General features: G+C 35.5%; 2 protein-coding genes across 2 annotated transcripts; both read right to left on the reverse strand.

Moving 5' to 3' along the window:
• Positions 1-249: 249 nt before the first annotated feature.
• Positions 250-2,001, reverse strand: LOC145660988 (uncharacterized). Its single transcript, XM_081726432.1, has one exon. The coding sequence runs from the start codon at positions 1,999-2,001 to the stop codon at positions 250-252; it is 1,752 nt and encodes a 583-aa protein (XP_081582558.1).
• A 500-nt stretch (positions 2,002-2,501) lies between these two features.
• On the reverse strand, positions 2,502-5,462 carry LOC145660989 (uncharacterized). Its single transcript, XM_081726434.1, has one exon. It carries the CDS (start codon positions 5,460-5,462, stop codon positions 2,502-2,504), a length of 2,961 nt encoding a protein of 986 aa, XP_081582560.1.
• Between the last annotated feature and the right edge of the window lie 12,044 nt (positions 5,463-17,506).

The raw sequence follows: 17,506 nt of genomic DNA on the forward strand, positions 1-17,506 counted from the left end.
CCGGGTTTTCAGATCCAGATCTGGAACCGGTTCCTAAGATCCGGTTCTGGAACCGGGTTTTCAGATCCAGGTCTGGAACCGGTTCTGAAAAGCGTATCCCCGAGAACCGGTTCTTCACGGAACCGGTTCCGCCACAACAATAGATAACACAAGTTATGAATGAATGATATAAACATAAACAGAATAATGCACACACAACACAACACACTATGAATCACACAATGTACACACTATGAATACACCAACACATTAACTCTCCTTAGGAAGCGGGCACAATTGACGAATAGATCTTGTTGTTGTACCTCTGGTAGTTTTCACTGTCGCCACTCGTACTATTCCGTCCTTCCCAGGAAACAATTGCACAATACGTCCAGTTTTCCATTTTAGAGGTGGAATGTTATCTCCTTTGATGAGCACCAAATCACCTTCCAGAAGATTGGGGAATTTTCTTCTCCACTTAGATCGTTCTAGAAGACTTGATAGATACTCCTTTGACCATCTGGACCAAAATTGCTGATGAAGTTGTTGTATGTATTGCCATCTCGAAAGTCTGTTGACAGGAATATTTTTCAAGTTAGGTTCTGACATGGTAGTGAGTGCGTCGCCTATTAGGAAATGACCAGGTGTTAAAGGATGTAGATCGTTTGGATCATTAGATAATGGTGTTAAGGGTCTAGAGTTTAAGCAAGCCTCAATCAGTGTCAAAATAGTGTTCATCTCTTCGTAGGTGAGTGAAGCATTCCCCACAACTCTCTTTAAATGATATTTGAGAGATTTAATTGATGATTCCCATAAGCCTCCAAAGTTTGGTGATCTTGCTGGAATAAAAACCCACGTGATGTTATCAGCCGCTAGAAAATTATGTAGTTTTTCTTTATGGTGTTCTGATTCAAATAAAGTCTTCAATTCTTGTAGTTCCCTTTTTGCACCAACGAAGTTACTTGCATTGTCAGAATACAGTTTAGCGCATTTTCCTCGACGAGCCATGAATCGCTTTAATGCTCCAATAAACGCCTCTGTAGTTAGATCACTAACAAGTTCAATGTGAACCGCCTTAGTCGCAAAACACACGAAAAGTGCTATATATACCTTATGGAGTTTGGCTCCCCTTCGGTTACTCGATTTAAGGTAAATGGGCCCACAGTAGTCAACGCCGCTGTGAAGAAATGGTCTTGTTGGTTGAACTCTGTCAGCTGGTAGATCTCCCATCATCTGTTTACCATCTTTAGGATTGTTTCTGAAACATGTGACACACTGATGCACAACTTGACGAACCAAGTTTCGTCCACGTATTGGCCAATACGATTGTCGCAAGGATGATAACAATAATTGAGGCCCGGCATGCAATAGCTTCTTATGTTCTTCTTGAGCGATTAACTTTGTCAAGTTGCAGTTAGCTGGAAGTACAATAGGATGTTTCTGTCCTTCAGTAAGATCTGCTGCATTTAATCTTCCTCCGACTCTGATGATTTGCCTCTCATCCAAGTATGGGTTCAAATTTCTCAGTTGACCTTGGTTGTCGACTTCCTTTCCTGATCTCCATGCATTCAATTCCTTGTGAAATGCTTGTTGTTGTGATAGTTTAATAAGACATTCGAGTGCTTCATGTAATTCACTTACTGTAAGATGTCCATGCTGTCTGTCACAATTAGATTTTCTCATGTTGTGTGCAAATCGTAGACAATAAGCAGTTACACGTTGCAATCTTCTTAATGATGAATATCTGTCTAAGAGTTGACACGGTGTTGTAGAAACCATCACTGCTGTATTCTTTCGTCGCTCGGGAACATCGCTTAGGTCACAAACATCTTCCCTCGTCTGTGAGTCTAATTTCTCAGATAGCCAGGAAGGCCCATGCCACCATAATTCATTATCAAGAATTTCTGACGGTGTTAATCCTCTCGATATATGATCTGCTGGATTCTCCTCTGTTCTGATGTGTCTCCATTCATAGTTACAAGTCAGCTGTTGAATTTCCGCTACACGATTTGCAACATACATCTTCCATTGAGAACAAGGTCCTCTTATCCATGCTAATACAATGGTGGAATCTGACCATAAAACAACCTTATCGATCTTGCAGTGTAATGCTTGTATTACTTTCTGAGTTAGCTGTGCAAGTAACAAAGCTGCACAAAGTTCTAGGCGAGGAATAGTTGTCTTCTTCAAAGGTGCTACTTGAGATTTTTAACATAGTAAGTTTGCTGTGAATTTTCCATTTTTTGTGCTAGATGTTACATATATACAAGCTCCATATCCATTCTGAGATCCGTCGCAAAATCCATGAATTTCTACCTGCGATTGTGTTTCTTGAATAACCTTCCGCTGAACATGTAGTGATTCCAACTCTTGAAGTTGCTGCTCAAAAGTTTCCCACTCTGAATGCAATGGGGCTGGAACTTCTTCATCCCAATTCAATTTTAATTCCCACAAACGTTGCAGAAATATTTTTGCCTTAAGAATAACTGGTCCTATTAATCCTAAGGGATCAAATATGCTCGCTACTGTAGCAAGAATAGTCCTCTTCGTGATTTGTTGGGGTTGTTTCTTGGTTTGACAGAGAAAGAAAATGTGTCTTTAATGGGATTCCACAACAATCCTAAACTTCTTGTGATGCAATCATCATTTGGTTGAATGGTGAAATTTGATTCTTGAAGTTCACTGGGTATTTTTGAAAGCAGTGAAGTGTCGTTGCTACACCATTTTCTCAAACAAAAACCACCTCTTTGCAGAAGAGTTGTGAGTTGACCTTGTAATTCATGTAGTTCCTTCCTCGTGTTTGTTCCTGTTTGAAGATCATCAATATAGAAATCCCTCATTACAACTTCTGCTGCCTTAGGGAAATTCTTTTTCTCTTCTATGGCTAGTTGCTGAAGACATCTAGTGGCTAGAAAAGGAGCTGCTGCAGTACCATATGTTACAGTTTTGAGTCGATATATCTTTATTGCTTCTTGAGGGTTTTCTCTCCACAGTATTTTCTGGTAGTTTGCATCTGAATCATGTACCCTAATGTTGCGATACATCTTCTCTATATCAGCTGTCATGACGTATTGATGTTGCCTGAATCTTGCTGTTATGGAAAATAATTCTTCTTGGATTGTAGGCCCGACTCTCATCGTCTCATTTAATGAAAGTCCAGAAGTTGTTTTGCACGATGCATCAAATACAACCCTGAGTTTGGTAGTAGTACTGTTCTCCTTCATTACGCAATGATGGGGAAGATAGTAGTCTGGCATCATTGTATCGCTCTCTGCTCTAGTTATTTCTTCCATATGGCCCAAATCTTCGTACTCTTTCATGAACGCTATATATGACCTTTTTTTCTCAGGATCCTTCATAAGCCTTTTTTCCATTGAATAAAGTCTTCTCGTTGCAATCTCCTTGGATTTACCAAGATTCCCCACATTTTCTTTAAAGGGAAGTCTGACGACGAATCTCCCAGTCTCGTCTCTCCGGTGTGTTTCTTTAAAGTGTCTTTCACATTCTGCTTGCTCTTGACTTAATGGATATTCCATTGAACATTCTTCTATCGTCCAGAATTTTTGTAATTGCTCGTGTATTTTTTCTGTTGTGGAGAGGTGACACACATTTGTCGAAATGTGTGGTTGATTGTCTATTTTTCCAGCTACAATCCAGCCAAACAATGTTTTGTGCAAGGTTGGATACCCTGCCTTGAGTTTTATTTGCCCTTCACAAAGTAGATCAAAGAATACTTCCGCCCCCAATAACATGTCAATACGCTGTGGTATGTTGAAGCTAGGATCTGCTAATTCAATGTTGGAAGGTATTTCCCACGATGACGTGTCTACACGAACCATAGGCAAGTCTTGTGATATTTGCGGCAATATAATGAAGTCTAATGTGGCTGAATAATTGTTATGTCTTGACTTAATTGTAGCCTGAACGCTATGACATGACCTTGTATTAGCATTACCTATACCACTTATGTGTACAACGCTATTACTCTTTGTTAGTCCCAATAATTGAACCATTCTATTTGTTAGAAAATTGGACTGAGAAGCACAATCGAGAAGTGTTCGACACATTTGAAAATTACCCTGTTTATCTTTAACATATACTACAGCTGTGGATAGCATAACGCTTGGTGGTCTCCTAAGATTCTGCGGTCCACTGTTTGTAGAACGAATATTCTTATCTTCACATTCCTGCCCGAGTGATGTGGTCGCAGCGAGCGTGTTTTGACCTTGACCTATTTCCCTTTCATCTTGTGGTTCATTCGCTCTAGTGGGCGATGGACAACGCGAGTAATGCAGTAATGTGTTATGCTTTTTATTGCATATTTTACAACTACCTGATAAGCACTCATTTGCCTTATGCGCTCGTTTGAGACAATTTATACACAAAGAAAGACGTTTAACTTCTCTAATTCTATCTCCTATAGATTTTCTCAACAATGATTGGCATTGAAATAATTTGTGTGAGCCTTTACAGCTGGGACATGCATTGTTGTCGGAATACGTTACGTGTGCTGTCGTTGAGTAAGAACTCTTTTTGCCTGCCTTATTTGTTTGTTGATATTTGTTACTTGGAACTGAGGGTGTCTCTTTAGGTCTACGCTTATTATCAACTGCGTCTAAAACTTGGCAACGCTGCTGTAAAAATTGTGTCAGCTGTGACATGCTCGGTAATTCATTCGTTGATTGTGTTTTTTCCCACTCCTTATGTGTTGTATTGTCTAGTTTGGTCGCAATCAAATAAATAAGTAATGCATCCCAGCTTTCTGTCGGTTGACCTAATGATTTTAAAGCCCTCAAATGTTTTACCGTGCTGTCTAAAAGAGATTTAAGCGAAACAGCCCACTCACGTTCCACCATTGGCATTTCAAATAAAGCTTTGACGTGTTTGTTAACAATATACTTTTTGTTTTCAAAACGTTCTTTGAGTAAAGTCCATGCTACGTCATAGTTTTCAGAAGAAATTTCCAAGGCTTGTATTACTTCAAGCGCCTCCCCACGTAGAGAAGAACGCAAATAATGAAACCTTTGCACTGGCTGCAGCGTGCTATTGTTATGTATTAATGCCTGAAACGTGTCATAGAACGACAACCACTCATCGTAGCTTCCAGAAAAGGTCGGAAGGTTTATCACCGGCAACCTGACTGATGGATTAGAATTGCTTGCTTCATTGTTTTTCTTTTTCTTTGCACTGGAGCTGTGTTGATTTATAAAAACTTGCGCCTTAGCTGCTAAATCAAAATAAGTACTCTCGAATTGCTCTCTTTCTTGCGTTTCCTGATCAATTTCTGATGAACCCTGTAACATTTCTATTTCGGATTGTATTGCATCAAATTCATCATAGCACTGTTTTATTTTCTCGTAACGTAACACTAACTGCGTAATATTCTGATCTTCTGTAAAGCTATCTACAAAAGGCTTAAAACGAGTGAGTTTGGCCTTAATTTGACCTCTCTTGAAAACTAATTCTTTCATTCTGTCCGTCATGCTTCACTCAGATTAAATACACTTTTAACACTTACGTTCTAAATGAGGCTTTGCTTTTACAAGCTTATTTTGTATAAGTGATACAAGGATAATATTACATTAAAATATGCACTCACTACCTACCTTGTTAACTGCACTGTAGAATCCTGATCCGGCCCGGAGGACCATTTGGTCGATGTAATCCTTGTGTAGGCGCTGGTTTCTTAATAATTCTTCGACGTTGCCTTGAGACTGTTCAATATATTTGCATTTTAACACACAAGATTATATGAATTCAAATAATACAAATAAACTTGCTATATGAACATTATTATGTTTGGATTAATGCGATATTAACACAACACACGTAGCTACCGTTGCTTTCTTGATGTCACGTTTTTACACACACACTCACCCCTGCTGGGGAGAAAAAGTATTAGTTTTTATGTTGCTGCCTCTTCATTTACTTACTGGCGTTAGTTTTTATTGAGAAGAACGCTCAGTTCTGAACACCTAGTACAAACATAATCATATGGCATGTAGGAGAGGAAGTAAAAGAATATGTCACTTAACTCGAAAGACAGAAACCAATAAACTACTCTTCCAAATACTGATAAGATAATCGAGAACCAGTTTACAGAATTAGAAAGCGCGTGTTTGTTTCTTCGCGTGTATCATTTTCTTATCACGAGTTGTTTGCTTATTCATCGGAGCTACCGAAGTATAATGCAAAATTCTCACTCGTTCCTAGTGCATTCCTTTATTACCCTTTGTCGCCACATATCAGACTTCTCTATTATACATTTTCAGCATATGTGGCTCCAATAGTTTGCAGCACTGTACCACTACACTTCACTGTTATGTTTAGTGATAATAGTGATCTGTGCACATATGTATATGGTGCTATTTCAAACAAAATATTTTATGCTGAATTGGCAACACTGCTCCGCCTATGGCAACATTGGATAGGACATTTTGTTCTCACTATATTGTGCAACTTTTGCTTTGATTGCTTTAACGGTTTTCAGGATATTTATTTTAAACGTACGTAATTCCATGATATAATTTTTTGGATATTCAAATTTTGAACCCCCTAGCTCCTATTCTTGTGGTCCATAGCACCTTAGATTTTGCTAATGTTCATTTCTCATGATGCTCTATCAGATGTGCTATGTGGCAATCAGATTTTAGCGACAACTTGTGGGACCCTCCCGTGTCAGCAAATAGCCATGTCACAGCAAAGTGCATTATTCAGAGATTACACTTTATTGACATACAAATGAAAACCCTTTTCATTAGTGACACATACGACTAAAGTAACCATTATACCTATAGTCAGAAGGAACATTGAGGATAAAAATTGCAATTTAATCCTTGCTTTGACTCCATGTAGCACCAATAGAGGTTCTTTATAAATATTTGATATCACACTAGAATAGGGTGACCAACCGTCCCGTAAAAACGGGATTGTCCCGTTTTTTCATTAGCATTCCCGATGTCCCGAAAAATTTTCCCGGGACGCAAAAATGTCCCGTGTTTACGTACATTGGGTAAAAGAAACTTTACAATCTAAAATTTCCTAATTTATATTATTATTTTCTAAGCTATGTGCTTATATTATAATATGTCTAATTACTGAGCAACCTCATTACGACGTTTACGATACTGGATATGGTGGCCACACTGTTTTCCCTCCTAGGACTCTCGCTGCAAGACTTCCACTCCTCAGACGACAGTGCAAGAGCCTGAAAATTTTATGGAAAACGTTTTTACTTTGTTTCGGGCGGTGGAAGACTGAGGCGCTGTCATCAGTACAGTACAATGTATGTAACATTCTGTCATTTACGAAAGTGGAACAAAATAAAGAACTATAAAAGTGAAAGTAGAAAGAAAACAAATTGTAAGGGAAATAATGTTTAAAAGTAATAAAAAAGCAAATAAAGGGTGTTGGAATCCGATGCTGAGAGTAGTTCGTTATAAATTCTGCCGGTGACAGATATTGATAGATGTTTCATATATTTTTAGTAATGTTTTCAAATTTCATTTTTTGTTAGTTGATGATAGTTACTTATTGTTATTTAATTCCAGAACCATTTCAATAGGTTTTAAAAGGAAAAAGTGTAAACTTGCCCTTTTTTTGTGAGATAGAGAGAGAGAGAAAATATATATATATATATATATATATATATATATATATATATATATATATATATATATATATATATATATATTTAGGGGAGCAACCTATCGAAAAGTAAAAAGTTGTCCCGTTTTCTCTAGTTGATGATTTGGTCACCCTACACTAGAAACATGTCTTACGTAAGATAATAACGTATGTTTTCGCATTCATTCTATTATTTATAAGCTGATATTAAGATAACTTATAAGTAGATTTTTATGTATACTTACGCTGAAAACAAAACATTATTTTTGCAAAGTACGTTAGAACAAAGCACAGGAACCAAAACATGGTTGGAAGTTTGTAGTTGGCGACACGAGAGGTGGTAATGTGCAATATGAAATAATGCAGTATGAAAAGGAAGTACTCGTGTTGAATATAAATATTATCCATTATCAGTTGAAAATTTTTTAATTCAAAGTTTATATTAATATTTTGCTGGTAACGGGAACGAGGACAACAAGATGTGCAAAACAAGATAAATGTGTAAATGATGCATTTAATTTTATCTTCGTAACGTCACAAGATTAAAATAAAAATTATACTACATACAAGTGACAGAATTACTTTCGATAAAATAAGCACATAAATATGTTGAATATGATAAAACACCTAGGGTACATGCGTTGTCGTTGAGCATTTTCAAAGTAAAATTTCAATATACAACAAAAGCAATACCAATTTTTTTAAAAAAAACAAAGAAATAATTTCAAAATAATTGTATATACTTATCGTCATTATTATCTCCCTAGTTCTGTGTTAGTGGCAGCAGAATTCTTGGGAATTGGAAAACTTCTTTATGCATTTTGCTCTTCCGATTATGCTTAGTTTTGAAATAGATATATGTTCCACATTAGGATATTATTCTTTGAGGTATCATTACCCCCTCGTCGGTGTGTTTTTTTGATGTATTTCTTGATTTGAATTTATTTTCCATTGTAATGTTTTTACGAAGTCAATTTGAAACGTTCGAACGAAAAATCAGTACAAATCAAGGAACACATTGACAGCGGGGTAATAATATCATAGCAGCATGGAGCTGTCATGCATTTTCACATGATCCACCTGTCAATCATGTGATTCATCTTAAATGTGCTTTTATTATAGGGGGAAGGAGAACACAGAACAAATATGGACAGGGAGAAGGAGGACCCAGAACAAATATCAATTAAGTAAGAACAGAAAAGTAGCAAACACAAGTTAAATACGAACGATTATAATTAATACTAGAGAAAGAGAGCTTATTTCCTTTATTTCCTTTAACTGGAAACTAAAATAACTAAGAGCAAGGTACAGAAAGAAATGAGCAAAGAAATATTGTAGTAATGAAGAAGAAAAAATAATAACATATTCAATGGGAAATTGAAATAAGTTAGAGAAAAATAGAAACAAATTATCTCAACTTAAGTAGATGAAAGCAAAGAAAATATCAAATGAAAATAAATAAGAATAGGAGAAGAATAATGAAAAATTAAAATAATTAGGAACAGAAGATAGAACAATCACAAATTAAAATAAATAGAGAATAAAATAAGCAGTACATCAGAGAATTTAGTCAGGAAATTTAAAAATCGAAGTTAAATGTGTCTGCTCCTGAGCATAGAAAAAAGTTGTGATTTGTGAAACACATAACATTAGCTCCATACTCCAAGACAGTTCTAAGAAGAACTTGTCTTCTTGTTATTTTTCGAGCAAATAACATGTCGTTAAGGTGGTTTCTTCATACTTCTGTACATCGTCAATCTATTTTGTGTACTTCATAGCTCATAACTACAATCGTTCATCAAGAAGGATGTAAGTTAATTTTCTACGCTTTTTTGGATTGCAATCGAAGTCATGTCTCGCAAAAGCACGAAAACTAGATGTTACATCTGCTTTTAGTACACTCGCAAGCTTTAAGATATGTTATGCACTCTTAGATATGCTCCGGTTGAACTTATTGAGCCAAACCTCCACTGGGTTGTTTCTTCTGTGCTTTTGACCATTGCAGTTCTATATTTCTCTTGGAATGTTTGGATTGTCCATCCAGTGTTCAATGAAATAATCGTTGAACTCTTCGACTTGTTGACCAGTTGGACAGTTCTCCATGACGATGAAAGAACCTTAATCGAGTCTGCTTGATAATATTAATGCCAATTCACTACACATACGTGCATGATGGTGTACATCTTCATTATGGAAGTATTCTTCGACGAGGCATATGCTCTGAGCATTCCGCCAGATGCTCCTTTTGAAATTGTAATGGCAGCCGAGGAGACACCGCACGCAATGCATGGATTGCAGGGAGCTCAAAAGTCACTTTCAGCACTCTGGTTCGTTCTGGCCAGACCACATTTTAAGAAATGCAAACAGTTGCTTGTATGATGATCGCTCTGTTTTATCTTGCAGCAATGCATACAAGACTAGTATAACCACCGTCTTATGATGTGCACTTCCTATATCTTCATATATGGTGTACAATTGGGAAAACTAGTAGCGACAATTCTTAAACGTTCGGTCAAAAAAAAAAAAACAAAAAAAACAATGCTCGCTGTCCCTCAGAGTGCAGAGTAAAATAATAACAGGGAAAGAACAATGATAAATTAAAAATTTATTTAATTCATCTATTATAATTATAAACAATGGGCTCCAATTTGATTAACAAAATACTTATTTTTTCTTTATTGTTGAGAACGACTTTATGATTAGCACACGTTAATTTCCTGAAATACATGTTTTGACCAACTTAGCCTCACAATGCCTTGAAAATCGACCTATAGAAACGATATCAATTTCCGAAAATGGTGGAGTAGAAACCAGCAACACATTTTAGTTTGTTTTTGCAAGATTATTTTTTTTATATCTTTTCTTCTTATTTTCATCTTTCTTACTTCCTTAGTATTAATTGCAATTGCTCATATTTATTTTAATTTGTATTTGCTATTTTTCTGTTTTTACTCTGTTCATATTTGATATGTGTCCTCCCCCCTTAGTGCAGGCCCGTGCTGGGATACTAACGAGGGCGGTGGACACAAAAGGGCGCCCATACAAACGTGAATACGTATTATATATATATATATATATATATATATATATATATATATATATATATATATATATATATATATATATATATATATATATATATATATATATATATGTGTGTGTGTGTGTGTGTGTGGTGTAACTTAATTAATGTAGGAAACGTCGGCAGGTGATTCTTGTCCCCAAGATAAAACGAAAAGCATATGCCAACCTGAGAAATGCCTCGAAGCTATGGCCACCCGAAAATTTTCCAAAAAAGGTAAGAAAAAAAAAGCCATACTCCAGAAAATGTCGAATCGAAATCGGGTAAAAGAGAATTTCCACTATTTTTAGTCGTAGATTCCATTAGTGTACAGAGCTCCTCCTGGCTAAGCGGTTAGCGTACGCGCCTTTGGCGTGGGAGACCCGGGTTCAATTCCCGGTGGGAGCTCATGTGGTTCGGATTCCACGTTAATCAGTAGGCCCACGTCTCATATAGCCTCGCTGCTGAACGGGACGTAAAACTCAAAATCAATCAATCAATCCATTAGTGTACAATCGTATGTAGTGCAGTGGCGCTGCAAGGGTGAATCCAAAAGAAACTGGAGGATTCGGTCGAGAATTCTATCAAACGTTAAATGAAGAAAATGAACAACAATCAAGTACAAGATTTCAACAATCAAAAGTAATAGTACATCGTTCAAATTAGAACACTTAGAATTCGAAAAAAGAGAGATACACATTTGTGATTTATCTATTTTGTCTCAGAACAGAATACACTCTTAGAAGAAGAATTTAAATGAAAAGAAATCTTTAACGTATCACAGTTATCTTCTGGGACAGTAGTGACGGATGATAAATGAACGGCTTCTTGTCCAAGTTACGAATGCGTGAGAATAGAAAAAATATCTTTGATCCAGATTAGGTTTGTAACGACTGTGCATAAGCAGTGTTTCTTCCAGACATATTTTTTGGGGGCACTGCCCCCCGGAGAAGACCAAAATAATAAGTCTTTAATATAATAATAAATAGAATAGTACCAGCGGTGCCCTCCCCCCGGAATATTGTCTCTGAAAGAACGACTGTGCATACGACAGTCAGGCGGCAAATATCATTACGATGAATGAGAGTACAAAGGATTCTTCAAATGACAACAGTGATTCCCACAAATTATGTGAATACAATTTGGACGAAAGTAAACTACATTAAAAGATTTCCTCCTCGTAATACCTATTTCCGTTGAAGATAATTCCAAGCACAGAAGCAATGAAACTCGACGAAACACAAGCTGTTGCGCGTGTTGAACAATGATACAAAGAAATAGTTTCAAATTACCGCCTTATTTTGATTCATACAAAGTAGGATAACTGTGAAATACTCAGAGGTACCTTGTACAGTATTTGTGCAATGTAGTATGTGCACACGAGACAGCTGTGAAGAATAACAGTTCACAGTCTGATATTGTCGACCGTTGACCGCATTGCAAAGACGACATCGGCAAAGCAAATTTTTCCGCATGCTGTCAAACACACCTGAAATTTCGGAGATAACTGAGCAAGAGTACGTAAATTTTAATGTTAATATCAGTGTGCGAGTAAAACAAGTCAAAACTAGTAATAAGATGTTAAGCAAGTTAATGAGGCACGTTCGTTGAATCAGTTAACTTTAAAAAATGAGCTAAGGCGCGCACATACTGCCATAAATTTCGTGGTTTGAAACCCAGACAACGAAAACTAATATTTTTCTTTTTTCGGTGAATAAGATTCCTTTTGTTGCAGTCACTGGTATTAAAGAGATATTGAAATTAAATTGATAAGTAAGAGAATGTAGAGCTAGGGATACTTAGAATTAATGAAGTTTTCCAAGAAATGATTAATCCAATTGTTCGACTTTTATATGAGATATGTTGGTGGCAAATATAATGAAGTTTACAAAGTACAGAGGTGCAAAAAGTTCGTCAACCTCAAAAAGTGTTGAGATGAGGATGGATGAGCCAAGTTCCTTGGCCACTGCATCTGAAACGAACACTGGAACTTGGCGCGAGGTGTCAACGAAAATTATGTTAACGGTTTGGTATTCCTTAGAGCCTTAGCGAAGTTAATACTCCTCGGTTGGTTATGACCCCAAATCCATCACGCCCACCACAACTATCCCTAAGGCTCTTTAAGACACATATACAGTATACTGCAGTAAAGATTGGTGTTTCGAAACCTTAAAACCTATAATCCTACACGAGGTGTCAAGGAAAATATTGTTGACAAGCCTTAGGGATGGTGCTTGTGAGCATGGTGGATTTTGGGACCACCACCAGCCTTAGGGTTGAGATGTCGCAGAAATGCCGTGAAACTAGGAACATATATATTGGTGTATTCGAATATACTAGACACTGTAACGCTATTTCTGTCTTGAAATTTGTTACATATGCCCTGATTCTAAATATTTAGGCTATACACGAGATTATCTGGAATAATTCAACACATTAATGCACTTCTATATATATTATTCTTATTCAACGTATATCTTGTTCGACATCTTAAAATATTGTACATTCAGATTACACAAGATGGTTCCTCGTTACAACTATATGTTTCTAGTTACTATAGCAACGACATTAAAACAAGTAAACAAATTGTCATAGCAACAACAACAAAATCTCAGTATAATACAAAATATTTACATTATTTCTTTATATAATTTCTTCTTTTTGATAGCTTGTGTCTTTTTAAATAGCTCATTTTGCCCGTAAATACAAATAATACTTAAAAGTACATAAGAATTATACATTATCATTGTATAATGGCTCCCGAATTACTGGGACTTCTTCACATTAATCACAATTAAAGAAAGAATCCTCGATTGTTAGACATTTCGTAGACAATACCTATCTTTATTTTTTGAATAACCCTCGTATATATATATATATATATATATATATATATATATATATATATATATATATATATATATATATACAATTCATAAACTAACATATCATTTTCATTTTATCTCAATATCATTTTTATATTTATTTCATAATCAATTTTATTTTAAGTCTATAAAATTACTGACGATAAGGAGATATTCAAAATGTGGTACGTTTGTTGGTTATTTTTAGGTCCTAAATAAATTCTTTAATTCAATGCCATTTCTACATAAAGTTGATGTACGTTAAAATACAACTTAACTTATTTCATTTATTCGGGCATAGTTAGCATAAATTTGATAGACAATATTTGTATCGATACATAAATGTAATTCATAGAATATGAACGAAGTAGAATTAAAATTAAATCAGAACAATATTAAAAGTGAGACAAAACCAAAACTAATTAATATCACAAAACGAATAACTTTCAAATATATATATATATTAGTTACTATCATTTAAAGGATTTCAAACATTGTCATTTAAGTTTAAATCACTGTTTTTATATTCTTGCGAATCCATTGCTAACGTGGCTTTAATCCAATACACTTCAACTACATTTAGGTTGAGTGACATTACTAAACGGTTCGATTAGGTTACATTAAATAGCACAATTTTGATTAGAGTCCTTGTGTTGTTTACTTCACTAATTTTTTGATTTCTATTTCGAAAATATCTGCCACCTAGGTAGTTATTACGGAATCTAGCAGTACGTGAGTAATTAACTCAATTATTTACATTATTTATAGAAACGGTACTATTATTATTTATGTTCCTTCTGAAGTTAGATTCTGTCGTATTGTCGTTACGAGTAAATCTAACATTATCTCTTGTACTAGTAATACAAATAGCTAGATTTCTATTACTATTACTTAGCAATCTAACCTGACTTTCATAATGTTGAACAATCATAATTAAAGAGCTCCTCCGTGGCTAAGCGGTTAGCGTACGCGCCTTTGGCGTGGGAGACCCGGGTTCGATTCCCGGCGGGAGCTCATGTGGTTCGGATTCCACGTTAATCAGTAGGTCCACGTCTCATATAGCCTCGCTGCTAAACGGGACGTTAAACTCAAAATCAACAACAATCATAATTAAATGATTGAAATTTGTACATTGGAGGAGATTAATACTTGCTGAAACCTAAACGGTAGTAATATTCGTACTGAGGCGATAATACGCGACTCCTGTTGGTAGGGATTGATTTGTTTCAAATCATTATACACGGCGATCACAAAATCGGTAAGGCTTTTTTCGACTTTTGGATTAAGACGTCGATTCCGGATCTGAGCATCCCTGTCTGCTAACATAAAGTCATTTTCGAAATTAGCTAGTAAGACATTTTTGAAATCACAATAGCTACGTAAATTACCGCTAATTGCGTTAAACCATACAGAAAAGGGTGGTAACAAAATATGAGGTATAATCTTAAGAAAATTAGCCTCACCTATGCCTACTAACTCGCACTCTTGCTCAATTTTTTTCTAGAAACATACTTGCAGGAATATCTTCTGATCTCCCACTGAATTTGGTTAGTGACCTTATTTCACTGAATTTCACTTTAGATGTCGTTTTCTGTGCATATGATTTCTGCGAGGTGTCCTCCTTTCTTCATTCTCCGTACTTGAAATGGTGTCTTCCTTGTCAGAACAAATTTCGGATGAGTTGTTGTCTTCTTCTTTGCAGTGTCTCTTATATTCATTACGTACAGCATTGAGGGCAGGATCAGGAGTACCGTTGACCGCACTGAACTTCTCATTAATAATATGGATTTCTTTCTGCAATCTTCGAATTTGATTGGCATGTTCGTTAATTTGGATTTCAACTACGTCAATATTACTTTTCACCAATACAAAGCTATGAACAATCTGTTCCATCCTATTGTCAGTTACTTCCAATTTGTTTTTTATCTGTTCCAATGTGGAATCCAATACATATCCTATTTGTCGTGTCACTTGTTCCAACCTGGTGTCTAATTTGGAATCCATTTGTTCCAATCTAGTGTTTAATTTGGAATCAATGTTATGTGCCACTTTGTTCCAAGCTAGTATCCATCTGTTGTGACATGAAATTCATTTGTTGTCCTAGCTGTTGTAAACGTTTAACTACATCTGATGAAATTTCACTTCCAGGAACATCAACTTCATCAATTCCGGTATTCACATTCATTATGGGTCTTCTGTAAATTTTTCTTTTATTACGAAGCAATAAACAATCCGTGGCGATGAGAGATAGTTTACTTCTACTTCTAACTGATCTGCAAAGTCCCCGGTTCCGACACCATATAATATGTAACGTTAATTTTGCCGTGAACTATATTACATATGCCCTGATTCTAAATGTTTAGGCAATACACAAGATTATCTGGAATAATTCAACAGATTAATGCATTTCATATATATATATATATATATATATATATATATATATATATATATATATATATATATTATTACTCTTCAGCGTATATACAGTGTTGTTCGACACCTTAAAATATTGTACATTCACATTGCACAAGATGGTTCCATCTATATGTTTCTAGTTACTATAGCAACGACATTAAAACAAGTAAACAAATCGTCATAGCAACGACAACAAGATCTCAATATAATACAAAATATTTAAATTATTTCTTTATATAATTTCTTCATCATCATCTTCTTGATAGCTTGTGCCTTTTTAAATAGCTCATTTTGCCCGTAAATACAAATAATACTTAAAACTACATAAGCATTATACATTATCGTTGTAATACCTAGCGTCAAGTTCCAGTATTCGTTTCAGATGCAGTGGCCAAGGAACTTGGCTCATCCATCCTTATCTCAACACTTTTTGAGGCTAATGAACTTGGCTGCACTTTTTGCACCTGTAGTGTTTTTGTTCAGATCTGTATCTTACAGCAGAACAAACTGAAACAAAGTAGATGATATAATACAGAACAGTGTATTAAACAGAAAAAAAGAATTTCCCCAGATACTTATAACACTAGTTTTATTCATCTAAATCTAGTTTCATTCATCTTTCACAATATGTTTTTAGTACCACTGATTCTCGTAATGAACAAGTTGCAATAGTTCCTTAATAACTTCCTTTTCCTCCTTCTTCAGCCCTCCAACATGCTTATGCGAACAGTATTGTTCTTCATCGATCAATGGTTTATTCTCATGGCGTTCTTCTTACACTGAAAATTGTTCTTCCACAATGATAAGCTTACTATCTCAGCTACTGCATCGTTAACACTGGGGTCAAATATTTTACTAGAGATCACTCAAAAAATTGGTGCACTTCGAGATTCCGTCAGAGAATACATCTCCCTCACACTCACTTATCCCATACTTATAATCACTTTCGGTTTTATTTGCTTGTTCTTTTCTGCCAGATGGCATTTCAATTGTCCTGGCTTGTTTGATGCCTCACCTCTGTCATCTTGTGCAGCGCTGAACTTGTTACTTTCCTCTTGTTCAATAACACCACGAGCTAGTTAATTTCATTGTCTCTCTCTATTATTGTGGTAGAGAATGAAATAATATTTGCGAATGGCACACCGTAAACCAATATGTACTTGCCAAAAATAACGCTTAGATTTTTAACTTCGTTTACGATCAGAGGGCTGATTTTCAACGAAGGTAAAACGAATTGTTTGTTCTTGTAGTTTTTGGCTTACTTTGTGTCATCTGTACATATTATTTAATTTTCTTTGATTTTCTCCTTTTTTTTTTTTTTTTTTTTTTTTTTTGCAGCTGTATAGTATTAAAATGTTTATATTTATTTAAAGAAGTAAGTAGATAATGCTTTTTAGCTTAAAGTTTTCTTTCCTTTTTTTTCTTTTTCTTTTTCCTTCTTTTTTTTACAAAACGACATTGGCAGCACCTTTTGAAAAAGGAAACACAGCAGCACTTCGTCTATGCCATAACTCACTTAGCTAGGTTTGCATTGAATGGAAGTGGATAAAGGTAGTAT

The sequence above is a fragment of the Thermobia domestica genome, chromosome 9 (assembly GCF_964235325.1).
Source record: "Thermobia domestica chromosome 9, izTheDome1.hap1.1, whole genome shotgun sequence".
Classification (NCBI taxonomy): Eukaryota; Metazoa; Arthropoda; class Insecta; order Zygentoma; family Lepismatidae; genus Thermobia; species Thermobia domestica.